The sequence below is a fragment of the Dothidotthia symphoricarpi genome (genome assembly GCF_010015815.1).
Source record: "Dothidotthia symphoricarpi CBS 119687 unplaced genomic scaffold P153scaffold_21, whole genome shotgun sequence".
Lineage (NCBI taxonomy): Eukaryota > Fungi > Ascomycota > Dothideomycetes > Pleosporales > Dothidotthiaceae > Dothidotthia > Dothidotthia symphoricarpi.
In genome coordinates this window covers 637,599-664,142 of record NW_022985028.1, presented here as the reverse complement: position 1 = coordinate 664,142, position 26,544 = coordinate 637,599, and the positions used below count along the sequence as shown (strand labels likewise).

The 26,544-nt window shown below is 50.3% G+C and overlaps 6 protein-coding genes across 6 annotated transcripts; 3 read left to right on the top strand and 3 right to left on the bottom strand.

The window, feature by feature from the left end:
• The first annotated feature begins 805 nt into the window (after window positions 1-805).
• On the top strand, window positions 806-2,481 carry P153DRAFT_121685 (peptidyl-prolyl cis-trans isomerase). Its single transcript, XM_033661979.1, has 7 exons — window positions 806-1,341; window positions 1,393-1,435; window positions 1,508-1,572; window positions 1,648-1,726; window positions 1,789-1,809; window positions 2,000-2,041; window positions 2,238-2,481. The coding sequence occupies exons 1-7, from the start codon at window positions 1,257-1,259 to the stop codon at window positions 2,275-2,277; spliced, it is 375 nt and encodes a 124-aa protein (XP_033519550.1). The 5' UTR covers window positions 806-1,256; the 3' UTR covers window positions 2,278-2,481.
• A 4,973-nt stretch (window positions 2,482-7,454) lies between these two features.
• P153DRAFT_300570 (uncharacterized protein) lies at window positions 7,455-8,450 on the top strand (the record flags this gene model as incomplete). The annotated part of the gene is made up of 2 exons (XM_033664338.1): window positions 7,455-8,212; window positions 8,327-8,450. The coding sequence occupies 2 exons, from the start codon at window positions 7,455-7,457 to the stop codon at window positions 8,448-8,450; spliced, it is 882 nt and encodes a 293-aa protein (XP_033519549.1).
• A 163-nt stretch (window positions 8,451-8,613) lies between these two features.
• Window positions 8,614-9,313, top strand: P153DRAFT_121595 (uncharacterized protein). The gene is made up of 2 exons (XM_033661978.1): window positions 8,614-8,964; window positions 9,047-9,313. The coding sequence occupies exons 1-2, from the start codon at window positions 8,776-8,778 to the stop codon at window positions 9,197-9,199; spliced, it is 342 nt and encodes a 113-aa protein (XP_033519548.1). The 5' UTR covers window positions 8,614-8,775; the 3' UTR covers window positions 9,200-9,313.
• A 1,023-nt stretch (window positions 9,314-10,336) lies between these two features.
• On the bottom strand, window positions 10,337-14,612 carry P153DRAFT_390003 (uncharacterized protein; the record flags this gene model as incomplete). Its single annotated transcript, XM_033670890.1, has 4 exons — window positions 10,337-11,102; window positions 11,157-12,168; window positions 12,226-12,678; window positions 12,734-14,612. The coding sequence occupies 4 exons, from the start codon at window positions 14,610-14,612 to the stop codon at window positions 10,337-10,339; spliced, it is 4,110 nt and encodes a 1,369-aa protein (XP_033519547.1).
• A 1,446-nt stretch (window positions 14,613-16,058) lies between these two features.
• On the bottom strand, window positions 16,059-19,425 carry P153DRAFT_370473 (Coatomer, beta' subunit). The gene is made up of 9 exons (XM_033669050.1): window positions 19,239-19,425; window positions 19,146-19,179; window positions 19,116-19,120; window positions 18,978-19,023; window positions 18,814-18,927; window positions 18,625-18,755; window positions 18,529-18,574; window positions 17,306-18,473; window positions 16,059-17,256 (listed from the first exon to the last, which is right to left on the bottom strand). Exons 1-9 carry the CDS (start codon window positions 19,254-19,256, stop codon window positions 16,230-16,232), a joined length of 2,589 nt encoding a protein of 862 aa, XP_033519546.1. The 5' UTR covers window positions 19,257-19,425; the 3' UTR covers window positions 16,059-16,229.
• Window positions 19,426-19,619: 194 nt separating this feature from the next.
• P153DRAFT_121522 (uncharacterized protein) lies at window positions 19,620-20,069 on the bottom strand. The gene has a single exon (XM_033661977.1). The coding sequence runs from the start codon at window positions 19,917-19,919 to the stop codon at window positions 19,692-19,694; it is 228 nt and encodes a 75-aa protein (XP_033519545.1). The 5' UTR covers window positions 19,920-20,069; the 3' UTR covers window positions 19,620-19,691.
• Between the last annotated feature and the right edge of the window lie 6,475 nt (window positions 20,070-26,544).

The window sequence follows — 26,544 nt, the reverse complement described above, 5'->3', positions numbered from 1 at the left end:
ATAAACGAGCATGCAACCAACGGCCAACAAGCTGCAGGGTGAATCACTGTAGTGTTCGAAGATCCTTACGGCGCTAGATGAATCGCCGTTTTCCAGATAGACTTTTGACTTTAACCTTCCGTCTCACGTGGTAGTACTCGAAGGATGAAATGAGTTGGATCGCGATCGCTGAAACAACTTTGTCATGGCATTTTGCATATGTGGTGCGTCATTCGACAGAACAGGCTTGCTGTGGCTTTTTTGGGGCGCTTGGACATGAACATCATGCCATTTTGGCTTACTTATTCCCTTACGACATGCGGTTTTAAGATTTGGCGGTAACGCCACGAACTCGATGCTGTGATCCCCTTGCATACTCCAGGAATTGGGCGTTATGCTGCGTATGTACTGTTGTACCTTACCAACACACAATGGTGTATGTTGGACTACAATAAATAAGGGTACCTCCAAGTTACGGTAACATCAGGTTACTTGGGACATTATCAGGAATTTGAAACGGCCAATCAGATTCACATGCCTCTCAATTCCAACATCGGCGAGACCTTCAATATGTCGGTCGGTAGACGCGGGAAATCTGGGAACTCCTACACACCTTCACTTCAAACTAGTGGAGCTGGCACCGCGTGTCAGCTGGGATGTTGCGGATCACAGGCGAGCCTTAGTTCCAGACCTGACTGACTAGGAATAATTTTGACTTCCAACGGCCTGAGCATCGGAAAGACCCCCCCGAAAGACCGACAGCTTTCACCACCTACCAGCGGCCCTTCCAGCAAGCACCTAGGAGTGGTGTTGGGACTGCGAGTAGTGCTTGTGGCCCGTGTGCCGCGAGCACAAACAACCGTTCCTCCGCTGCGACCTAAGATTACCAGACAAAACACCTGAAAAAGACAGGTTTCGATTGGCCATCAGGCTTTCCCGGAACATACGATGGAAAATGGGCCGGTGTTATTTGACAAAGCCAATGTATTCCGTAGCATTGGGCTGCAATGGTAGCCGAACCTAAAGTGGCACCATGCTCTGGGGAATCTTTAGCATCCTCAGGGGGTTCTGAGCATATGTCTGGCTTTCCGCATTTTAAAGCTGTCTGTCTTTCCGCCTTTAGTACCCACTTGCATATTTTTCTTTTCACCTTATCAAATTACGTCTAGTAGCTACTTTCAAGACTCATAGAACAACGACTACTCATACAAGCAATACTTGAGGTTCATATCGCATTATACAATCACTCAATCGCACACTGAACACCAATTACAACAATGGGTGTCGAAAAGGTCGTCGTGAAGTCCGGAAATGGCACAGATGTCCCTAAGAAGCACGACGAAGTCTCCATGGAATACACAGGTGATACCATTCTCTTGCGTGTATAGGAAGAAACAACTAACCGACTTTAAGGCTGGCTTTACGACGATACAGCGCTGGACCAGAAGGGCACACAGTAAGTGTATACGGCGCTTCCACGCCCGTGCTGAAATAAAGAGCTGGAATGTCTGACAGTGTACATTATCAGATTCGACTCGTCGATAGGTCGCGGCGATCTCATCACACCAATTGGCGTTGGTCGCGTCATCCGAGGTACGTCCTACTTCCGCTCAGTCTCGAATCCACTGTTCGAGACATACGAACATGTCCATTGACGCTCCTATACAGGATGGGATGAGGGCATCTTGGGAAATAGCTCGAGTCAACCCATGACGTTGGGCGAGAAAGCTACATTGGTCATCTCAAGGTACGTAATTGGTTTCTTGAACCAGTGTCTCATGGACCACACTAATGCATTGTTTGATATAGTGACTACGGCTACGGCGACCGGTAAGTGACTCTGTCCAGATATCTTCGCACACCGTTCTTCCCACAAGTCATGGACAAGAGTCGTCCGAGAACCCGCACCATTCACAAACGCATGTTTTGTCTCGACGTCATGAGAAAAGCCCCGAGTCGATCTAGGGTAGACGATCTGGAAGCCTTTGTAGATATGACAGCTGACAAGTTCGCTTTCCAGAGGTTTTCCCGGGCATATCCCTGCGCATGCACGGTTGATCTTGTAGGTGCCCGAATTCTCCTTTCTACGTCCATCCTGGTAGCAGTCATTGTTGTCAACTGTTCGTTGGAGACAGCTCTGTGTGGTCGTTGGACTTAAGCGGCGTCGTTCCCTCTTATCTTTTACCGAAGCATTTCCGCTCAGTGGCCGAAACAAAGACTGTCAGTTCAGCTAGTCAGTAGCGCTAACCGTCTGACAGTGACGTTGAACTCAAATCTATCAACGGCCGGAGGGCGTAAGAAGCCTCGACTTGGCTTCTGCGAAGACCATGCTCAAGATCGATTATCCTATACCCCTAGGGCCACCCACTACCAGATAGACGATCAGCCCTACGCTTTGGGCGCTTCTCTTCAACTTTGGACTTCTTGCAATACCCTAAAGCTCTCATATCCCGGGCTTTTTTTCAGCTGCAAATCAAGCAACGATACCGCAACCGGCGCATCCGTTTACTTTGATTGGTTCGGCCCTCGACTCCAAGAGTCTAAGATTTAGTTCATGAATCTGTTCGAGTGTATTCTCCGAACGGGCGCTTGGCTAGCTTTTCTATTATTTCTTTGAGCCGAGCTCCTCGCTTGAGATACACACACTCAATATGTTTGTTCGATATTAGACGGGGTATACACTTCAGCTGTGGGGTTACAATCGTATGAATAGGCTGTTTCAAGTTTACAACGCTTTTCTCCCTTTGAATTGGCTTACAGATTATTATGATGGTATACGATTCAATCTTTCGCGATTATCCCATGTATATAGAACATGGAATATAGATGTCTTGGTAGCTTTGCTGCAGTACTTGAACACTGAAACTTTCTGCCAAGTACTGGTAGTCACCAAAATTTAAAGGCAGGCTGGCAAAACAGGTAGTTAAATCGACCCGAGACCAACGTCACTAGGCCACACATAATGCATATCTCTCACTGTTGACCGGACGGTCAGTTTACATGAGCCGCACGGCTCAAACGCTTGTACCCTCAGGTTAACCACCAGAAACGTTATTGGACCGTACTGCCGGTTGTCATCCTAGTCACTGTTTCGGCATGCCGAAAACCACCCCATGACTCAATGCAACTGATCTCGTTGGATGGCGGCAAGAGCGGTGTACATAAGTGACATACTTAGCAGTTGGTAGTTGAACTGTGATGTTGCAGCTCACTCACACACCACCATGAATGCCAATGTTCCAGAGCTATTCCCACCTATCCCCTGTCAGTGCCCTCCACATGGCGTGACTTGGCCTTGACTGTCCATCTTGGATCTCTCTTCGTAATTTGTTGGTAATATCGCGCTATACTCACCGTCTATATACAATCCGCCTCGATAATGTTTCAACCAGACGGCCCACAGCATCTAGCCAGCAGAGGATGCTCACACCTGGTAGAATCAACTGACAGATGGATTGTTAACCAGGACTGCATAAGTGTGTTACAGGCGAGGCCCGTCCCGGTCAGCGGTCACCAGCCAGTACGCCTGTTCCCTCACCGATGGCGGGCCGCGCATGTCACTATTGGGCACCTATGCCCATATCGCCGCCTAATAGTCCCTGGATAGAGCGCGGTCTAGGCAAACAACCTGAAGCTGATGGTTCTAGGCATATCGAGCGGCTGGATTGAATCGAGGACAAGTGCCTAAGAAGCAGCACATCACTCAAGGTGATAAGGTCTAGACAAAAGATCGATCGCGCGTTGTACGCTGTCAAGGTATGGCGATCCAGTATGACTTACAGCAAGCTAAACATGCAGAGTGATTGAGACAAGATCCTGGACGTTCTGAAATACGTGGGGCTGTAGGGATCTTTGTGTGGCGCCTGCGAACGGAATGGACCCATGCACTGCAATGCAGAACCACACTCCGTATAAGCATGTGCACCGTGAGCGCTTCACGCGAGAAGCGAAAAGGTCATCATTGCAACCATACGATCGGGTTTGTGAGGTTCTTCGCTTGTGTCTGAAGATAAACGGTCAACTTTTCCGACATTAACCGGCTCCAGCAATGGACACTGTCTCGAACAGGGCACTGCTGACCACCCCGACTGTTTACCATGTCGATCTTGGGTAGGCATATAATGGCCCGACATATTCCCAATCAATCTTCGGGAATATCTCGCTGTTTGGTGTCTTACTTGGAAGATTAGCCACTTTAAGCTTACCGTTCAATGCGCCAAGAAGTGGTCGATGAAGTCTGAGAGACTCAAGGTTAGGCCATTTCAGCAACAACTTCTTATTCAGCGAGGTCTAGCAAAACTTCAGTCCACTTACATTCAAGAATTTGCCAGCGGTTAACTCTATTCTTGGTTGTACGAAAAACCTTTGGACCTCCGCGGGGGGATTGCCATCCTGGTCATCTTCCCTATGCGAAATACCGGATTTGGAAGATAGGCAAATCTAGAGTGTAACCTCAGACATTTTGGTATCTGTTTGTCTCTGTGTTTGTTCGGGACTGTTGGTATGCATTGATCACGTGTAGTCACAGATGTGTCAGTGTTGTTTGCACATTATTGTTCGTTCAAGCGAGGCCTGATAGATGAGTCACATCCCCACAGTGAGCGGTATTATGGAATGCCGAATTTACAGACCAGGCATAGTCGTCCATATCCTCCCCAATTGTTGAGACCACCAATTATTCACAGCTGCTTTAAAACCCTTGCCCGACCGGTGAGGAAACCGGCAGTCACTGGACTCTGCGCAGCCTGATAGCTGGAGAATAGGCACACGTGGACACCTGAAATCTGCTAGAAACCCCTTTAAGAATAAGTGGGCTTGCAATATGGAGGAATAGGTTTTGACATGCTTAAAATGTAGCGAACCTCAACGTGAAAAGGATATCAACGGCTTATTGGCACACTGTCTGGAATGAGACCAAGGTGCTTGTTTTCCAGGGTTTGAGTAGATCGAGCGATTGTGTTGTGTAGTACGTTAAGTGTGTCTCATTTATGTCTTGTACAATATGCGTAGTTGTAAGCTCAGTGGATGATGGGTTTGGACGCGACTCCTAGAAACTTCACGCGGAACACAAACTTACGGTCTGTTCACTGTGTATTTCCGCCTTCCTCGAGATTCCTCAACATGAAAAAGCCAGATTTAGAAACCGACTTACTTCCTCGGCGACATATGTTTCAGCACTGTCGATGGGTCCTTGAATCATGTGCATCGAATTGCAGTTGTCAGTTGAAGACAGAGTGCTGAGGTCGTTTCGGGCAATATAAGCTATTTAAAGATGGGGTTCCCACTAAACTGACCATGCTCGAACCCCCCGGTCGCGTACAAGAGTCGTTGTAATATAGATTTGCAACGTTTTGATTGAGATCTACGACGTTACTCATTCTTTCCCGACGAAAAGTAACATCACTGTCACATTCTTTTACTCATACCCTCCTAATTGACACCTACATCCGGGATGGTGTGGAGGGCAAGCACATGATCAACTCAATGGTAATGTATGAGATAGATACGACGCTAGACAGCGTTATGAGTGCGACTTGGTTTGTAGGTACATTAAGAGAATAGGAACCATTTTCATACATAACGTAGTTGAGAGTACCAGTAATGCTCTCACTGTTCCGTGCGAAATCCAAATTACACTCAAACGGCCACGCACGCATTTCTTCATAAAGGACCAATAGTGTTGTTACTGGAAATAAAGGACAAGTAATGCCATACAATGAGAGACTCCGCTGCGAGACATTACCTACCGAGGTGAATGTAACAAGTAGCCAGTAGCCAGTAGCCGAAGTACAAACTCGTCAGTCATTCATGTACAGCTTGAAATAGGAGACGTCACATTGCGCGCGTTCAGTTCTTATCTCCACGCCCCGCTGCGCACTGCCTGCGCCGTGCTTTTTAGCCTTCGAGGCCCTTCGATGTTGTGCCTACGTACTCTTTCTGCGCTTACAATCACGTCTCAACCCATCGAGCGATGCTTGGGTGATAGAGATACTATGCTGCGGGAGCTTTGGTTGAAGTATATCAGTTCCCTGTAGATCTATGCCGTCGAAAGGATCACATTGGTTGACTGATAGGAGGCGGTGGACATACGGAGGCCGCGTTGGTTAGTATTGAATCATTGGAGATAGGAAAGACGAGAAATCACGTGTTCATGATAGCAAGTCTTCACGTGTATGGAATGTCACCTAATTCCCTGTCGTGAGCTTAACAACGAGCCACAACACCACTGGAAGAAGAAATGCTAAACTTAACACAGTAACGAATGACTCGCACGGGTGCTCGGCAGTTACGATCGTCGCTGTTGGCCGTTCAACGTAGCACGACAACTTGACATCCGTACATCCGTGCGGCGACGCGTCACGCCAGGCTTTGCACTCCAGGCAAGGGATATACGAATAACGCAGGCCCCTAGAGAAGGAGAGGAAAGCAGCGTTGACTGAATAGAACGTTCGTTCGCCACGTTATTGATTTCATCTCGGCAGTACTTTGGATAGACATGGTTCCGGTTGGTGGGCGTAGGAGATTACTTATGGACACGACATTGTCCCGAGTGGTCCAAGTTGCCGATACACTGCGACATTACGACAACGTACTGCGCATGTTTGCTACGCATTTCTCGTCTTTGCATGCCTTACTGCAGGACGGTATATCGAACAAGACCAAATTGTTCATATGCATCAGCCTGCCCAGCTGTTGAGAAATATCATGATTAGAAGATATATGACTGGCGAATCGGCATGTTAACCCCTGACCATTTCTTGCGCGGGCGAGTTCGTCAATTAGGGGCAGTCGCAATGCTCGCCAAGGTGCATAATCTCAAATCGTACCCTTTCAAGAACCCTGGGCATACAACAGCACTCGGGGTCTATATTCATAATTAACTGTTCACGTGGATAGTGATATGAGTTCAACAGCTGCCAGCCAAACGTCTTTGTCGTCATTGTAAACGGATACGCCGGAGAGGCTCTTCTTCAGCTGGAAATCTCTGCGCCCACAGCACCGTCGATCGCCCGTTTTCAGCAGTATTTTACTCTGTTTTCGCAGCTTACATGATGTGAATCGATCAAAATCACCACCAGTCGCATGGCAAAAACTCCTGCCGATCAGGTACATGCCTTGCCTAATTGGTTCGCCCCTTACCCAGTTCGTCGTAAGCTTCACACATTCCGGGCTATTATCCGTCTGGGCCCTGACAAGCCACAACAAAAACAAGACCACGCTACTGGTGACGATTCGTCCCATGGTGGATTGGGTCGAGTAGCTCCGGGCTGCGCATGCTAAGCGGGATTTAACCGTCTTATTTACTTCGCATCCCCCGGATGTTCTTTGAGACTCTCCATTCAAACAGGACTTTTGTCACTCACTATTCATTTTGCTGAATAACTTCACTCATTCAGGTGTTCAGCAGTCGCTCTTTCGAAAGACATTCCTCCAACCTCAAATTACTATCCTTCGTCCGATCTCAATCAGCCACGATGCAGCTCATCACAATCCTTTCCGCCGCTACGGCGATGATTGCGGGTGTTTCTGCCACCGACGAAAGGAACGCAGTCACGTTGACCGAGTCGTGCAATGAGGCCGAACCTTGGGCCAAGATCATCAATCGCTGCGATTATCCAGTATATATCTGGTCTGTTTTCAAGGGCAACGGCTGCCCCACCGACGGCATGGTGACGCTCAAGACGGGCGAAACTTACCAGGAGAATCTCGCCGATCCCAAAGGTGGTGTCACCGGTGTGTCCATCAAGATCTCAAAAGAGCAGCAGTGCAAACCCAACGATATTGTGCAATTCGAATATTTCATGGAGAGGACCAAGGGCGATGAGTACGACTTCAACTACCTGGATGTCTCTTACGTCGACTGTCTAGGCGACGATTGCCCTACAAAGTCTGAGGGATACTACCTTGTGGCCGGTAACCAGACCGGAGCAGATACGGCCTCGGCAACTAATCAGTGGTGCCCGATCCTTTCTTGCACTGATGCGGCATCGTGCGCAAAGATGTCCTACATTCTCCCAGATGATGTTCAGACCAAGACCTGTAATCTCGATCAGAACGTACACTTCTACATGTGTGGTGGGCATGCGCCTGATGGCGATTCGGACGAACCCGCACAGTCTTCCAGCTCTTCCAAGCAGGCCGCGTCATCTACATCCAAGGCTGCTTCGTCCACGTACCAGGCTGCATCATCCACGTACCAGGCTGCATCATCAACACCCATCGCCGCGTATTCGTCCTCCAAGTCGGCGCCATCATCCACGGAGACACCCGCCCCAACCTCGACCGAGACCTCAGATTCGGATGACTCATACCTCTCGGTTGAGGTCAAGGTTGCGGCTGTCTCAAGCGCACCCGCTGCATACTCACACAAGACTAAGACCGAAGTCGTATACGTCACCGCTTACGAGACAGTCAAAGCAAAGAGGCACGCCCATGACCATGCTGGCCGCCACCAGCATTTCCACGCATAAGCTGTGTCACCGTCATCGTACATGATCGCCACGTTGGCAGCCGGGGAGTTCTTGTTACCGTACACTTCACATTCATAATCAGGTTACCTACCTTGCGATATACCCAAAGGAGAGAGGAAGAGGATTGGAGAATCGTATCATCCAACGTAATGGCCAGGTAGAACGCGTCGCAAGCAAATCTATTCTTTATCTCAACGACGCGCACCAGCCTTGCTTATGTTTCTGATTCATCCTACACTCTAACTTTCACTCCTCGACTATTGGATATAATCGCGGACGGTACCTAGTTTCGGTATTCTCTTCTTGATAACACACTTATCTCACGATGTTACGACATATACCATCTTGGGTTTCTGGTCTACAGGCTAGCGGGTTTGGTTTCATCTATTCTGCTCTAAGGGGCATGCTTCTTTTACCTGGACTCGGGGTTATGTCAGTTGTCCTGGTTTGGTGTGTTAATGTACTTGATAGAATGGAAATTGGCTTCACATTGCACTCCCGAACCATATCAATCATTGCAAATTATAACTCTCAGCTCTCCACCAACATCCGAGATCCTCGTGAACTCAAGACGCTTTCCTATGAGCGTGTTGCACTGTTGGGTCTCAATGCCCAGTACTGCACCTGTTGTTCACAGTCTTGCGACCCTCACCCCACCTGCCAGTCTCAACAAAGCATTTTTTTGGTTGAGCGCCTTGGCACCCGTCATCCATCCCGACATGGACGAGCGAGCAGGACGAAGATCTTAGCCTAGAGTATTATAGCACCTCGAAATAGACATTTGTTGTGTGTGCTTGCCTTATGTGCCTCAAGGAATGTCTCATGATGCATCTTTGATCCTCTTATACAATTAAGTTTGGTTTGAAATATTGCGCGGGCTTACGTTTTGCAATAAGATGGAGCGCATATATATGTACAGCTTCATAGATTTTCGACTAGAAACTTTGTTACTTTTATGATCGAACACAGACTGCTTCTACAGCCTAATCAATGTCTTATGTTCTGCCTTTGCCATGAGCGCAGCATGCACACTTGACAGAGACGTACCTTGTTTTGAGCTCAAGACCCCCAAGTTTGGGGTTCCGCCCTCCATCACCGTAAATTTAGAATACGTTAGTATACGTAGAGTTGTTCTATAATGTTGACATAATGAATAATGAGCGACTTGTTCACTGGTTGAGTAGTCTGCTTTGAGGAGTGTTGAATCTCGTATGCATACACGTGACGATCTGCTTCCGCCGCGATCGAGACAGAGATTGGGACCAATTTTTGGTACGATCGAGTTCTCGTCTTCGTGCAGTAGCAAGAGCTTCTAGAACACCATTCACAAGTAGCGGATGATGTAAAACCCCGTTAATGTTCCCCACCTTTTCGCCCACACAAACCTTAAAAGCCCAAACTTTTCTCGGCGGGCAGCCGAAATCGATAAAGAAACAACGTCACAATTCTCGCATCCTCTCACATGCCGACCAATGACAGGGTGAATAAGTAACAAGAATTCCTTTGTTCATGGTTAGATGAAACACAGACCCCAAGACATGACGCTGGCCAAATTACTGATCTCGCACATGGCAACGTGACGAGATTCAACCTGACGACACATGCAAGGGAAGGGAGTTGTGATCCGAGACGGTTTTGGTATTACACTCACGAATTTTGTACTTGGTTAGATGCACTGTGACATGTGGAAAAACAAGACATGTTCTTAGTCGCACATGCAAAACTAGACTTGAAAGTTTCGCAAGCAGTATGTTCAACTTAGCATCGAGCAGAACAGTTTAGTTTGTCGCAAGAACAAAGCTTTTCTTCGTGATTATTGGGACATGATTACTCTCTATCCTAATATGCCATTACAACCACATTCGGTAGAACGCTCTTTTTGACATCTATGCTATCTCTTTGGGTGTGTCCACCCATTCCACGGCATTCGTACCCCCGACAACCTCAACACCCCATCTGATCTCCCCGTCTTGATCCTTGAACCATCCCAACTTTGTTTTGATGATCTCGTCTCGCTTCAGCGAAATACCTCTCTCATGAACCAGCTTCAAAAGGTTGTCGCTGCCAGCAACAAGCACCAAAATGTCTGCTATCAACTGTACATCGCGAACCATACAACTCATATACCGTCGTTGTAAACACATAACTACAGCCGTAGTACCAATCAACCAGATGAGTATAGCAATGGTTAAATACGTAGCAATAGGGTTCATGTGTAGAACTTGAACACGGTTAGAGACCCAAGCCTCGGCAGTACTATTCGTGTCAGACGTAGGGTATTGTCGAGCAGGAAGCGCAGTCCCGTTGATATCGACCAACCGTCCCAGATCTTCAAGGCTACGATCGTTGATGCCCTGATAAGCTAAGCCACCTTCCTTGAGAGACATGCCGTTTGCAACAAAATGCTGGAAGAAAGTTTGAAAGGTCCGGTCTGCATGGCGTACGAGAGTGGTGTAATCCAGGAGTGCTTTTGCGTCTTTCGCGGCTGCGGCATACATACTATACGTCATAAAGTCCATGTTGAGACCATGCTCTTGGTCATGCATGACAAAGGCATTGTCTTCAACAGGCTGCCAGTACGTAGCCAATCCTGTATTGACATCATCGGGATCTGAAGCTCTGAACATAGCATCCATGAAGAGGACGCCAAAACTGCGAAGACAGAATTAGTGATTGAACTGATAACTATACCGAGTATCAGCATACCTTGTCGTAATATTTAGCGGCCCAGTGTACTTTTGGTTATAATGTTTGTCTGTATTGGAAAGATCATGAATTCCAAAAACGTCTGACCATGCCGAATCTGCAGGCCTGGGATGTTCACTGAGCTCATAGGAGAAGACAGACGCTGTAACTTTATCAACAGTTACTATCGTGTCTGCCATCTCGATAATGGGTATACAGCGAGCAGCTTGTAACAATGGCACTTCCTTGAAGAGTAAAAGGTTTAACGCAGGAGCTACTTCTGAATCGCTCCCCAAGGGGATCTTGATTGGCTTCCCCACTATCCATTTCGTGACGAAAGGAATTGGCCACGTTTTGCTGGCATGCGGAACTTCTTGAGCATCTGTAGGCGACCAGTAGCCAATTGCAGCCTCATGTGTCGTTCCGTGAGTGTTGTTAGTACAACATTGAATCCGGTTGGTGTTCGCGAAAGCCGAGGTATTCGAAGGGGTATTGTCGAACATTGTGCTATTCAGCCAATAATAGTCCTCAACTCCCGTCGTATTGAAAGTGTCTGGAACGCCGTCCCCCTCCTTGATAGGAGCGATCCAAGACGAGACATTACTTATCTCCTGAATCGGGTCGCACTCAAGGCGCGCGCGGATTCCAGTTGTTTGAAGTGTGACATTGGTCGGATGATCAGGCAATCCTTTCACGTCGGAATCGGCAGTCTTCTGGACTGAAACGTAGTCCGGTAACTCTGATAAATCAAGGGGTACGAAGCTCCATCCGTCTGAAGTCCATGGAAGTTGAGAGCTGTTGAGAGAAAGTTGTATCGCCGCACCTGCCAACCAGTTCTTGGGAGGATCAAGATAAAGTTCATCGAGCACTGCATAGGCACGGATATTGTCCATATACCCAAACTCATAGGCGGGTTCTGTTCTGATTTTTGTTATGACTGGGTCACGTCTCAGACTGAGTGTCCGGTTAAGCCCAGTTTTTTGTGTGATATTAGCCGCTTGCCTTTCGAACAGTGCCGACATAGAGACCGTTACTGGTAAGGTCGTGTTAGTAATCCAGGCACAAGCTTGAGATAGGTAGTGGATCTTACAAACTTGACATAATACGCTTCCAGTAGCGACCATTAGAAGCACAAAGTGTCTGTTGCGAGCTGCTTTGATTGCAGCTCCGACCCATGTATTTGACCGATAGGACAATCCTGCACCTTTGGTGATCGGCGTTGGCTCTCGTGACATGGATATGAAGGGTTGGAGCACTCGGAACATCATGTCGAGCTGACCCCACCATAGTCCAATCACAATACTCACAACTGTGGGTGCGATCGAAATTGGGGCGAACGAGGGGAAGCTCAGACCCAGGCGAGACACATCGGTCTTGTAAACGAAAGCCACTTGCGAGAGGCGTGACTGAGAAGAAAACAGGCTCAAAATAAGGACAGCCACTGCAATGAGGACAAAGAAGCTGACCAAAGCAGATAGCGCTCGCACCCTAATGACGAGGGGTCGCCACTTGCGTCTAGGTTTTTCCTCTTCGGTCGAGATTGCTGGGGTTTCATGTGAGTCTAACCATCTCCATACAATGTTTAGGTAGTAACTTACTTCTGTTGACAGATTGATCCACATTGTTACCTGTCTGCAGCGTACCGTCTGATGTACAGAAAGTCGCAGTACGCAGTGTGGAGTAAAATTGCTTACTCCCTTTCTGATGCATTTTCTTGAAGGCAGAAGTCCTAGCCAGCTGTGGGTCGAGTAGCATGCTCAATCCTACCGCACTACTAGGATCGGTTTGTAGGTCGAGTGGCCGATGTGACAAACGCGAGAACCAAAAGGTCAGCAAAAGTAGAAGTGATGATAAGAAAAAAAGAGCAGCTAGTGTGATTCCGATTTCTCTGAGTACCATGACTCTTTCTTCAATGACGGTAGACTCCCCATTGATGAGTTTCGATTGCACCACCTCATTATTGGTGAGTGCATCGCGAAGACTTTCTGTGAAGAAGCGTCCTTTGACGCGAGCTGCTTGTTCGACCAGGTGAGGGTCGTCCAGCATAGCTGAGATGTTAAAAGAATACAGTGCAGCGAGTAGTGGTCCAATACCAGAGAACGAAGGGACAGCAGCTTGATAATTATACGCTGCATCCGCCTGCAGGTTCTTATCCATTGCGTTGTCTGCATCGTAGCTCATACCTACTCTGTTGAAATAGTTCTTCCAATTATCTTGCAGAGCCAACTCCTGGAACTTGGGGAGGTCAACTAGTGTGCGAGGAACTACCTCACTCACGTTGCTGGAGACGGAGGTTGTGTTTATTGTTGTTGCTTTTGTGCTGGACATGGAAGCTATCACTGATAGCTTCTCCATTGTGTACCGAGATTCACAGAGCATAGCCTTCATTCGGAAACTAGGCGATCGTTCGTATGTTTGGTTAAGTGGTAGAGCAGGACCGTGGCCCATGCTCAATTGTATAGATTTTGTCCATGGCGTGTTGGAGAAAATTATTTCGCGGTCTCTACACTGATCGGAAGTTTTCAAGCGTGCATACGGACTAGTCGAAGAGATGTTCGCCGCAAATGGGATGCGCCCAACGTACAAAGAACTGCCCCAGACAGGATAGAAAGTTGATGCGTTTGACCAAGTGGAACCTCCATTATAGGCGATGTCGGCATTTGGATGAAGCGATAGTTCATACCTACATCCATCATGTGAACTCAGTACGAACGATACCATCGGTTGAGTACCGTTGTATGGTCCTTTACCCGTGATATCATATGCTCCTGAGAAAGGTTTAGAGGTCATCTCAGCGCTCTCGAGAGTCATGTTCTGACAAGAAAGGCTGGTGTGTAATCTCGTAGTCTCCGTTTCCCAGGATCCAGCAGTAGACACGAGATTAGGGCTTAGTTGCATTTCTTCGGACGAAGGCCAAAAAGGTAGCGTTAGGGAGGAATCGGTGATCCACGCCGATGTAGATACGTTTCTCATCAAGGCACCTATAGTCCTAAAGTATGTTTCTCTGTTTGCGACGAGAGGTAATTGGACGCCGTCCCGCGGAACGATTCTGGAAAACTCTATAGTTCTCGGAATGATGACTTCTTCCGATGTAAGCAGTGCTGATGAGAGGGGCGATATGGCAAGCATAGCGAGTGTGTTGACGAATGCGGCGAATATCAAGCACCAGCTAGTCTTGCCAACCGATTTGCGCTTGAACGTGACGTCGAAAAAGACCGACATGCTCTGGTAAAGAACTGTACCAGACGCGCTTGCTCCGTCAGAAGGAGCTTTGGCCAGCCGTGCGAAAGGTTCCGTTCTTTTGACATCTTCAAAGAGAATGACAGTCATTTGGGTGTAGATGACAGCAAGCAATGTAGGAGTGAAGCGCCATCCGAAGAGAATGATTGATGAGCCATCATCTGTTCCTAATCCATAGTGACGCTGTGAGAACCACACTAAGACAAGAATCGTGGTTCCGAATGCGAGACTGGTCATGATTGGGAGAAGAAGGAAGTACCACCGGAAGGTAGACGGAAGCCAGCTCCCGTTCCGGGCCGTGGTGGACCTGGCTTAGAAATGTCAATTGAGAACATGATCACAGTTTCAGATTCCTTACCATCTGTAGATTCCAGAGACTGTGACAATGCGCTATCATGGCGTTGAAGCCGAGGAGATGGTATCTCAACTGGAGACACTGGAGATACTGGGTTTGAAAGTCGTCGGTCCATTATATTGGTTCTTGCGTGCAATCTCTCGCACCAAAGACAAACGCTTTTCCTTCGCTCTAAAGACTTGGAAGAATCGAACTACCCAAGTTTGTCCAGCAAACTCTTGCCCAAAAGAACCGTCCGCTAAAAGAAGTGACAAAAAACGAGCGTACGACATCATACCTGAGCGGGCTTGAGCCTATGTACTATCGCAAGTCGTACCTGCATTTAGCCACCTTTATTAGCATTGCGGCACAGTCGAGAGCCTCGCCTCTAGACCAGACCTCAACGTAGCTGCAACGATGTAGTGTTTTCGGGCATCCGTGCAATAAGATCGTTGGATAAGCGCTTGCATGGAGCAAGGGTCAGTGCAGCGGTTCGGATCGACAAATCGGGATGCAAGCGCCACATTTTAAGCGCCGTAGGGCACAAGCTCGAATGACACGCTGGCGGAGATAAAGGTGCAGCGAACGTGCGCTGGACTGAGAGTTAATGAAGAGTCATGAAATGCAGGTTGGATGTCCCGCAAAAGTTTGGGTGGTACGCGCCAGGATTCACTAGCGCGACTTCCAGCCATCTCTACCACGATGGTCACCTCACTTTTCGTAAAAGTTTAGTATGTAGAACACGCGAAACGAAACCATCCAGCGATCTGCAGTGAACAAAATCAAGCATAGGTTTCGAAATAACGAAATTGGCGTTGAACCCTCACACGCACAATCATTTATATCTAGCAATCCAGCGTCTTAACACGCAACCTACAATAAGAAAGTATCGAGCAGCAAAATACCAGTCAACCGATGCAAAGCTGCTCGGCCAGTAGTCCTATATATCTTACGCGACAGAAAGATACATCACATGAAATTCCAAACTATGATATATAAGTGTTGAATCCGCCATCTTGCTCACGCATCAAAAGAATGTTCTACTTCCTTGTACCCAAATTACCTCACTCAATAGACATATGATAATTCATCTTCGTCTATAGAGTTAGATCGCTAACTATCCTCTGCATAAAATTTCTGCGATATACACCCCCAGCCGTCCACTCCCTCAACACTCAAAGCACCATTTCAAGAAAGAAGAGGAAACTCTCAGAGGATCAGTATACATGCATCACCCATTACCTGCTGCTTTGAGCAATTGTAGGAAGCACCACCAAGAACAAGAGGACCAACACATAGCGCAAAAGCACGAACAACATCAACCCCCCGTATCCCCCACCCATTCCACAGCGTGAAAAAAATGAACCAGCAATGAAAGAATAGTACCATTTGATCATTCCCATACACTAAGTCTTCTTCATCATCGTAGACTAGAAAGACAAAGTCATTCACTCACATCAAGTACCAGCGTAAACATCAACCTAACCTGCCTTTTGACCTGCCCATTGAATGCAAAACGCCTACTCCTCATCCTCCTCCTCGTCATCTTCTTCCTCTTCCTCCTCTTCCTCTTCCTCCTCCTCTTCCTCCTCTTCCTGAGCAACCTCCTCCTCCGCCGCATCATCCGCCTCCTCCTCCTCCTGAATCAAAAGGTCCTTGACTGTCCCGCCTTCCCTCTCCAATCTCAGATACTCCTCCCACTCAGGAAACATCTCGTCGTCGCCCTCGCCCTCAGAAGGCGGCGCGCCCAACAGCCGCGCGACCTTGATCTTATTCTCCTTTTCAAGGCTAGCCTTCCACTGCTTGACCAGACCCGCTGTTGTGCTAGGTTTGTACGTCTGGCTGAACAGCACTGCCTCGGCAAGGCGATTCGTCTTGACAAGCAAGTCAATGCAACCCTGTGTGTCGTTAGATTGCCAGAGCGCAGAGAACGCAATGTTGTTTGCTGTTGCGGTCTCGGCAAGGGAAGCTAGTTCGCGGAGTCCATCGGTATCCGAGGTTGCGGAGTAGACGAGAAGAAGGGAGCCCAAGTCTTTCGCTTTGACGAAGCATTCCTGTGCAAGCTTGACGTCCCAGCCTGCTAGTGCTGCATCGCCGACTGTCTTCCACTTGTGCTCTGTATCCTGCTCACGCGCAATCTCGACGGCTTGTTGAAGGTCACCGAGCGAAAGAGCGAGATCAAAGCGGTGTTCAGGGTCCGTAGCAACCTTGAGAGCCATCTCCTTGTAACCTTGACCTTCCAAGAACCGGGCGATCTTATTGTTTTGATCCTTGGGTACTGAGGGTAGTGTCTCTTCGGCGGCCTCCAGGTCACCTCGAAGAATGAGGGTCTGGTACTCAACCACGGCCAGAGAAAGAGCAAACGAAACGACGTTGACATCCTTATCCGCAATGTAAATTCTCGAATCGCGGGGAAGGTATCCAAGGACGTAGTGTGGTGAATCGAAGTGTGAGATGGTGTAAGTTTGATCGCCAACAAGGTAATTCAGACGGTTTGTGCTGTTTGTGTAGATGAAGCAGTCTCCAACCCAGCATCCGGTGCGTACGCTGTGCAAAAGTTAGATTACCGTAAGACTGAAGACCGCAATGCACATACCCCTCATTGATATCACAAACAACCTCGAAAGCGGCCTCGGCGCCGTCCTCATCGACCTCCCCGTTTTGTACCGCCTCAAGGTAGCTCTCTCTTGAATAACGCAAAACGTAAAATGTGTCATCGGTAGCCAGCGTGACGAGCTCGCCGCTCTCTGACCAGTACACACTCTTCGGCTCGACCTCTATCCTTCTGACCAAAGAGCCGGAGTCCCAATCGAAGAAGCCGACACCACCTTGGCCCTTGACACCAAGCAGAACTCCGCCGCTCAGGCCGTCAGCGGAGAAGCCGACATTCAACACGCTTCGTTCTTTGAAGTTGCGGAAGATCTTTACACTTGTGGCAGATTCTCGGATAGCGTAATCCTTGTCGTGTTCTTTTGACGCCCAGCAAAAGTCGAGCGCGGAACCGAAGGCCTGATTGCGGAGGGCAAGCGCAGTGTAAATAATGTATTCGCCGTCACCGCAAACTGCGACGAATCGTCCGTTCGGCGAGTGAAGTAATGATTGAGGATATATCTCGGTTGAGCCAAGGTCCTTGGAGGGGAGTGTGAGACGCTCAGCATCTTTCAGCTGGTCGTTGCCCTTGATGACAGCAGTGAGAATCTCATTGTGTTTTGCCCAAAGGACCTTGCCACCGGCATCCATACTGACAGCGGGCTCTTCTCGACCCATGGAGATAACTACGGCACCATCATCAAAACCGAGCGCAACACCATTTTTGCTCTTCTGGTATGCTACACACCATGCTCGTTCCAGACCATAGTTGAGCGACTGCTCTAAACGGTAAGTTGAGGAATGCCAGATCTTGATCGTGCCGTCTTCAGATCCGGAGATGATGACAGGGAGTTCAGGGTGGTATACGGCGAAGCTGACGTTTGAGGTGTGACCCTCGAGCGTTGCAATGAGGGCTTTTGTTGTGTAGTCCCAGACCTTGACCGTCTTGTCATCGGATGTTGTGAGGAGGTATGGCTTGTCGGATTGAGGGTAATAGTCGATGAAGTTGACGCCCTTGGTCTCATGCGCTTCGAGGGTGAAGTTGGGCGTCGAGCTGCCCAGCGACCAGATTTTGACTGTCCTATCGAGACACGCAGATGCGAATGTGTTTGGATCTTTGGGATTGATAGCGATGCCCATAACATAGTGTTGGTGGCCGGCGAATTCCTGCACGCCTGAGAGCTGTCAGCGGAGGTGCATAGCTGTTGTGGTGGGTGCCAATGCACATACACTTCCATCCTTTATCCCAGTCCCACAGCTTTATTGTCATGTCATCCTAGAAGCGCATTAGCCAAGCTCCTGTAATGTTGTTCTAGTGTTACCCACACTGGCGGTCAAGACAAACGGCTGCGTCGGGTGCACAGCAATGGCGCGGATGTAGTCTGGGTGTGCCTCGAAAGATGTGACCTTCTCCGAGGTGTTGTAGTTGTACACGCGTAGTTGGAAGTCGTCGGAGCCTATATTCGAGCCACGTCAACCCCTCTGTCGGGCGCATGTAGAGCGGCCGTGTCCCACCTGCGACTATCCAATTCTTCCTCGCAATGAAGCGACCCGCGCGGACAGGTACATCGGTGAGCTCGAACGTCTTGACGATCGACTGCGAAATGTACGACCAGATGTGGACGTGTCCTGCCTCGGTCAGTCTTGCGCTGCCATGTCGGTGCTAGAGCTGTGCATACCGCTGTACAGGGTTGTGAGGATCCATGGCTCAGTCGGGTGGAAGTCTTGGGCGGCGTTTAGTAGTGTGTTTGTATCGCAGAGGTATAGCTCCTACCAATTCCTATCAAATGTTAGCATGGAGCTCCAGCAGGACCAACAATTGCGTTTGGCAGCCTGTAGACACTCACCCTTGACCCTCTCCGACCTCGCAAACAGTTGCCTCTATACCCAAGCCTCTATTAGCCGCTACTTCTTCCCTCCAGAGCCTCGTGTCGCCGTACCTTTACGTCCAAACGCATCTTCGCGACTCGACGTGCGTGTTGCGGAGGGGTGTGGGGGGAGACGTGGCTCTAAGTAGTCTGTCTACGCGCGCGCAGGCAGAAGCCAAAGACGGTGTGAGGACGTGGATGGGGAGGAGTTGTCCCAAGTAATCGTGAGCACCGGGATTGCGTGGTAAGCGAGAGTTGCGACGTAGAGCCGTCCACGAACATGCTCCTGTGTTCAATGTTCCATGGTGCCGCCAAGGCCTTCGAACAGGGTTCACGCTACTCTTGCCCAATGCGGCAACTTCGCAAACCATCGATTGCAGACGAATGCGCAACATCCTCTCACACCAGGCGCCTTGGGCTCTCCACAGCACAACATCCCTTGCCTGCGCCCAGAAACCATCCAAAGTATGCACGTTTCTTGCAGCAGCATGATTGAACATAAGCAAGTAAGAGCACGCAATAAAACTAAGTTGAAATACTTTTTTTAAATTCCTGTCTATGAACGACTACATACTCGAAATAGCCAGTTCCTCTCCTTCGCATACACACAAACCGTGTCACGCACATGCCAAGCCTTGCAACAACACAGGCCTGCCCATCGACAAAGACAAGACATGAAAAAAACGGTCTAGCTGGGCAGAGCGTAGACTGGTATCTAAGAAGCAAAAGGCACAAGAAAACATCTCCAAACATGTTAAAATATAGTATAAGTGGTTATAGATGGCGATCCCAAAAGAGTGTGTCCGAACATAGAAGACAATGAGATGGAAGAAAGCACATTGCGGTGGCGACTGCCTACAAGCAGATGCTAGTCAGGAACAGGGGTAGTACAGTAGGCGATAGATCCTAAGATCGAAAAAAAGATGCTGTCGAGATAGTAGCACCATGTCATGTCGACACGAACCGGTCTGTCGTACGTTGCGAATCTGACTGCGCCCGAGCTCTGAATGGTCATGCGAATCCTCGGTGAGGGGAAGAGGCCTGGGCAGTTGCTTAGTTCCAACCAAGGGAATTCTCCGCCATTACGGGGGCGGAGATGGGCAAGGTTCGAATGCTGCGCCCTTGAGTGCCACTGCTTCCTTGACTACCTCGACTGCCCGGCGTCAGGCGACCATTACGAGCTCCATGCATCCAAGCAGCAGCGCCACCTGGGATGGAACCACTCGTCATGCGGCTTGAGGTGGGAACAGAGCTGGATCGCTTGTGGGTCATGCGCTTGTTCCTGTACCTGCGGGCGACGAAGAACATGGCCGCGCCGTAGGCGATGGCACCGACAACAGCGCCGGTTGCGATACCGGCGCTTGTCGGGTTGATCTTACGACTGGCGGAGATATCACCTCCGATAGCGCTGCCATCGCTAGATCCTCCTGTCGACGTTGCGGCAGGATCGGCAGTTGCGTCGTTTGACGAGCCATCACCGGGCAATTTACCGGCCGCAAGAGGACAAGCCGTATTGATCAACCCAGTAAGCGCATTGACTGTATCGTCCTTGTTGTGCCAGAAACTATCGGCGGGATTGCGAAGCTTTGCAGCAAGCGTACTCTGTAGATCTTTGGGAATTGAGAACAAAGCCAGAGTGGTGATGAACCCTTGGTATTGTGTGGTATCGAGTGGTTTCAATCCGTAGTTGCGGACATCAGAGACCGAGATATTGAGACCGTCCGCAATGGCCTGGGGCAGGTAGTGGAAAATCTGGTTTCCACTATCCGATTTGGACACGAATGGATAGTTCAATTGCCACTTGAAGCAGACCTGGCCCATGAAGGTGTCCTGTTGAGCAGCAGCAGTCGGTACGCCACCAGGAGGAGCGATCATTCTTGGCAGTTCTGATGGTATTCCGCTTGATGTTGCGGATGGCGACGCAATGCTGGAAGGTTCTTGGATAATGCTGGAACCAACAACTAGGCTTGACGCAGAGTTTGTCGCGGTTGCGATGACAGATCTCACTGGAGTAGGCTCAGGCGTGACCGAAGGGATAGCAGGGATGGCAATAGATGCAGTGTCACCCTCTTGTGTGCTGGATGGAATTGCCGATGGTGTGGCACTTTGAGTAACCAATCCGGTAGAAATACCAGTAGCTGATGCAGTCCTGCTGGCTGTAGCCGACGATGCAAGACTTCCAGTCGCTGTGACATTTGTAGAACTGGGAGGTGCACTCGTCGCACTGCTAAGATCCCCAGACTGGACAGCCGAAGAGATGGTCTCTGAGGCTGATATGCTGATCGATCCGCTCGACGACGCAGTAGGAATAGGGAAGGCACTAGTACCAGCCGACAGACCAGAGGATGGGACGACGCCGGAGGGCAGTAACGAGCTGATGCTCTCCGTGTTGGTAGAACTTGGTGACACGCTAGTACCAGTGGGTAGACCTGATGATGGCAAGATACCAGAGGGCAGTAGCGAGCTGATAGCCTCCGCACTAGTAGGGAACGGCGAAATGACGCCACCAGATCCAGACAGCGAAGCCGATGGCAGAATTCCAGACGCAATACTTGATGACAGAGTGGGCACATCGGTTGGGAGAGAGCCCGAAGCAGTCGGGAGAACGGAACCAGAGCTAAGCGAACCAGCACTGGTAGCGGGATCCGAAGAGTTGCCTGGGACTGCGGTTTGAGACACTGGGAGGTCCGACACGACTGACGAGAGGATGCTGGAGAGATCCGTGACCGCTGATGTAACTAGAGAAGGAAGGACGGCGGGAGCAGTGGGCCCCGGCGTGGCCTCGGTAAGGCCAGAGCTGGTAATTGCACCCGTTGGAGGCAGACTGTCGGACGGCAAAACCCCACTTGTTTCGGAAACAGTTGAAGGAAGAGCAGTTGGTAGTAGGCTTCCAGATGGCACGACTCCAGTCCCCTCAGACACTACAGAAGAAAGAATCGACGGTAGAGCAGTTGGTAGTAGGCTTCCAGATGGCAAGACTCCAGTCCCCTCAGACACTGCAGAAGAAAGAATCGATGGCAGATTTAGACCGGAGCTAATGATGGTGTTGGTAGGCAGCGGCAAGATTCCCGTCCCTACAGATGCAACCGAAGACAACGTTGAGGGTTGATCGACAAGAGAACTCAGAACAACATTGGTTGAAGCCGCGCTGTTCGATGGCAAAATCACCACGAGAGGTTCAGTAGTAGAAATGAGTCCAGTCGGTAGCGGGCTGTCTACTGGCAAGAGACTGGTGAGTGTAGGAACAATGGACTGGAGGGCAGGCGTCGAGCCAGAGAGACCCTCTGAGGTAGGGATGGCGCCTGAAGGCTGAATTGAATCCGTTGGGGTTGGTGAGTTAGAGTTCCCTGTACCCAAGGCAGTAGTGATACCGACAACGCCGGAACTCAAGTCGACCTGTGGAGTAGGTGTTGCCTCGGGGCTTCCCAAGATCGGACTCAGAACTGATGTAAGCAGACCATCGGTCTGGCTAGCAGATGGAGTTGGTTGGACAACGGACTCTGGAACTCCACCGGTGGAGCCAACCTGTGGGGCGGGTGTTGCCTCAGGACTTCCCAGGACGGATGTAAGCAAGCCATCGATTAAGCTGGCGGACGAAGTTGGCTGTACAATGGTTTCAGGAACACCTCCAGTTGAGCCAATCTGAGGACTAGGCGTCGCTTCGGGGCTCCCCAAGATTGGCGTCAAGACTGGTGTGAGCAAACCATCAATCAAACTGGCAGACGAAGTTGGTTGGACAACGGACTCTGGAATTCCACCGGTGGAGCCAACCTGCGGGGTAGGTGTTACCTCAGAACTTCCCAAGATTGGCGTGAGCAGCCCATCAACAGGATTAGACGATGCAGTTGGCTGCACAATAGTCTCGGGTAATCCTCCTGTCGAACCAAGCTGAGGAATAGGGGTCACCTCAGGACTGTTCAAGGTTGATGTGAGCAATCCATCAAGAGAACCGGATGACGAAGTCGGTTGCAGAACAGTCACGGGTACACCTCCGGTTGAGCCAGGAACGATGAAGGGTCCGACGAATGCAGACGAAAGCTCGGGCGAAGCAGTGGAAGCTGAAGTAGGAAGAACAATGACGTCTGGGAACCCCCCTGTAGAGGCCACTGGCTGTTCAGAGACTACATCTGGTAAAGATGCAGACCCTGTAGGTTGCACGACAGAGGAGGGGATTCCACCCGTGGATCCAAGTAGACCGCCAACAGGCTCAAGGAGGCCGGACGAAGAAGAAGGCGATCCAGTGGGTTGAACAATAATAGAAGGGGCTACCCCAGTTGCGGGAGTATCTACGATTGCAGAAGTAGGCAGAACGATGACTTTAGGAAGACTTCCAGTGGATCCCACATTCGCTACAGGCGGTTCCGACGAACTTGACGGCTCGGGCTCGATTTGGGCAGACGAAGTTGGTTGGACGATGTTTTGTGGCACTCCACCAGTAGATCCTACACTTGCAGCAGGCAGTTCCGTTGAGCTTGACAGCTCGGGCTCGAGTTGAGCCGATGAGGTTGGTTGAACGATGCTCTCCGGTACGCCACCGGTAGACCCGACACGTGCAGCAGGAGTCGCGGACGAGCTTACCGGCTGTAGCGTAGGCTCTGCCTTTAGTTCAGACTGAGATGAGGAAGTTGGCTGGACAATGACCTCTGGAATCCCTCCTGTAGACGCAGGTGACCCGCTAAGGAGATCTCCAACAGATTGGAGAAGCTCAGACGAGGATGAAGGCACAGGCGAAGTAGTTGGCTGAACAATGACCTCTGGAACGCCCCCTGTTGATCCGGTTTGAAGAAGCTCAGACGAAGAAGAGAGCACAGGCGAGGGGACAGGCGAGGCAGTTGGCTGGACGATAACCTCTGGAATGCCACCCGTAGACCCAGACGACCCGCTGAGAAGATTTCCAACAGACTGGAGAAGATCAGGAGAAGACGAAGGCGTAGGCGATGAGGAAGGCACAGAGGATGAAGTCGGCTGAACAATGACCTCGGGGATCCCACCTGTAGACGCAGGCGACCCGCTGAGAAGATTTCCAACAGACTGCAGAAGACCGGTCGAAGGAGCAGTCGAAGTCGAAGGCTCAGGTGCAGTCGAAGGCTCAGGTGCAGTCGAAGGCTCAGGTGCAGTCGAAGGCTCAAGTACAGTCGAAGAGGTTGGCTGAACAATGGTCTCTGGAGCCTGTCCAGTAGACCCTCGTGACTCGCTGAGAAGGGTTCCAACAGATTGAAGAGTGTTGGGCGAAGGAGTAGCAGAAGACAAAGGTTCAGGCGCAGTTGAAGAAGTTGGCTGGACAACGGTCTCTGGAGCCTGGCCAGTAGATCCTTGCAACTCGCTGAGAAGGGTTCCAACAGATTCAACAAGCGTGGACGAAGGAGAAGGCTCACGAGAAAGAGAAGGCGAAGATGTAGGCGCGGGCGAAGACGCTGGTACGATTACGGACTCGGAGGAGCGGCCTGTCGAGCTGAGAACAACTGGAAGTGCACTTTCGAACGTAGGTGTGATGTTGGTTTCTTCACTCTTGGTAGGAGCATCAGCGCTAGACCTTGTGGGTATCCTCTCAACATCTGTCGAAGAAGCTAGCGCCAATGATGTCGAGGTGGGCGATGATTGGGGACCTCTCGTCCTAGTTGTAGGTTCTTCGCTATCTGACGTACCCTGGCTTGTTATCGGGATGGCAGAGACGATAGGGTCTTGGATCTCGGTTGATGTGGAGGCCGGTTCCTGTATAGTCGGGCTGACAATTACACTAGATGAGGAAGTTGGTAACGTGGAAGTCGGATGGAAAATTTCGTTGAACCTATCCATGAATCCGCTGGACTCCTTATGTTCAGGCGACGAAGTGGAAGATGTCGCGACTGCTGGCGCGGTCCCATTGACGCTTGTTTCACGCTTCACGTGTCGCGGGATGTAGTATCTGGGCCGTCCCTGGTTGTGTTGGGGCCTTGGTGCTGGCATAGCCTCTGCTGTGGTGAGCAAAGGACCTGAGCCGGAGAAGCTGGCCATGACCAGGGCGGCAGCCCATACTGTCGAAGAGCGCGGCATATTTACGATTGTCGTCTGGCACTAGATGTTTATTATGTATGTCGAGGGTAGGGTGTGGTCGAAAATCAAGAGCCTGTGTTTGTCAGCTATGGTCTTTGACAGTCGTATTTGGTAGACGTACTGTTCGGACGGGATCAAGCGAGTGTGGTTGACGTATGTCAAAAGTGGATAATGAATGTGAGCCTGTAGTCGCAGATCAGCTGTCTGCAAGTGACGAATGCGCGCGCCGAAACGACTCACTCGACTGTCGTCGCAGCTAGAATAATGGATAGTGCACCGGCTAATGCAGATGCGGCGTTGTTGCAGAATGGAGTTGTCGCGTGTAGAACTATGTTGTCATGTTTGACAGTGCTCGGTCCCAGATATTGGCGAAGACCCCTCTTGGGTAGTTGCGGGTCTACAGATGACAGACAGGTGGACTGGTTCTTGATGCGCGTCCAGACAACAGATGGCGAGCACGTTCACAAGAAAAAAGGTCCAGATGGCAGTCGCTAAGATCAACAGTTGGTGTTCTGGGCAGCTTCTTACAGCGATGACGGGTGCTGGCGATGTTTGGTCGATGGGCTGGTTTCTTTGTTCCTGGGCGGCGGGTCTGTCGTGATTGAAGCAGAAGGCTGGGGATCGGCGGCTTGAGAGAGTTCCACGGGGTTAACGAGCGACGGCGACGTTGACAAGCAACAGTCGAATTACTGCGGGCGGCAAGTGCGAAATGCAAGGGCGACGGGAAGGAGCGGTCGTGATTCAGAGAATCGTGCAAGTGAGGGTAAGCCCAAGGGCGGTCGTAAGCTGGTGAGCGTCGCGAGGAATTCCACGGGCTGCCTCGGACGGGTGATGCGCACTGGCGATGGGATATAAGACGCGCACTCCGTTGTACAATTGCCGGCGGGTAGGAGAGAGACGAGACGGCGTGAAGGGTGCGGAGTCGTGGTGGAGAGAGGGAACCGCCGCGCGACTCACGCAAGCCTCGTAGAGGTCAGCACGGAACAGGCAAGGCGTGAGAGTACGGGGCCAGCAAGCGTGTCTCCCTGCAGCTTCATCAAACCATGTCCTGCATCAGGCAAGGCCAAAGTTTCGCAGCGGTACGGTATTTGTGCAGTCAATAGTTGCAAAAATAGCTCTGGCGCACTCGTCACTGACTTGTAAACGTCACAACAGCCGCTCCTCGTCTTGCTGAGGCCAGCGTCTGGGAGAGCAGTAAAGAACCGCCTGCCCCCATGCCCCCACAAACCCGTCCATGGTGCCTTCTGCGATAAATTGCAGGCCAGGCTGTGCGGCCACATTGCTCAACAATGGCTTCATCTCGGCTCCAGCATCCCCTGCCCATAGACCGAACGGCCCGCCAAGC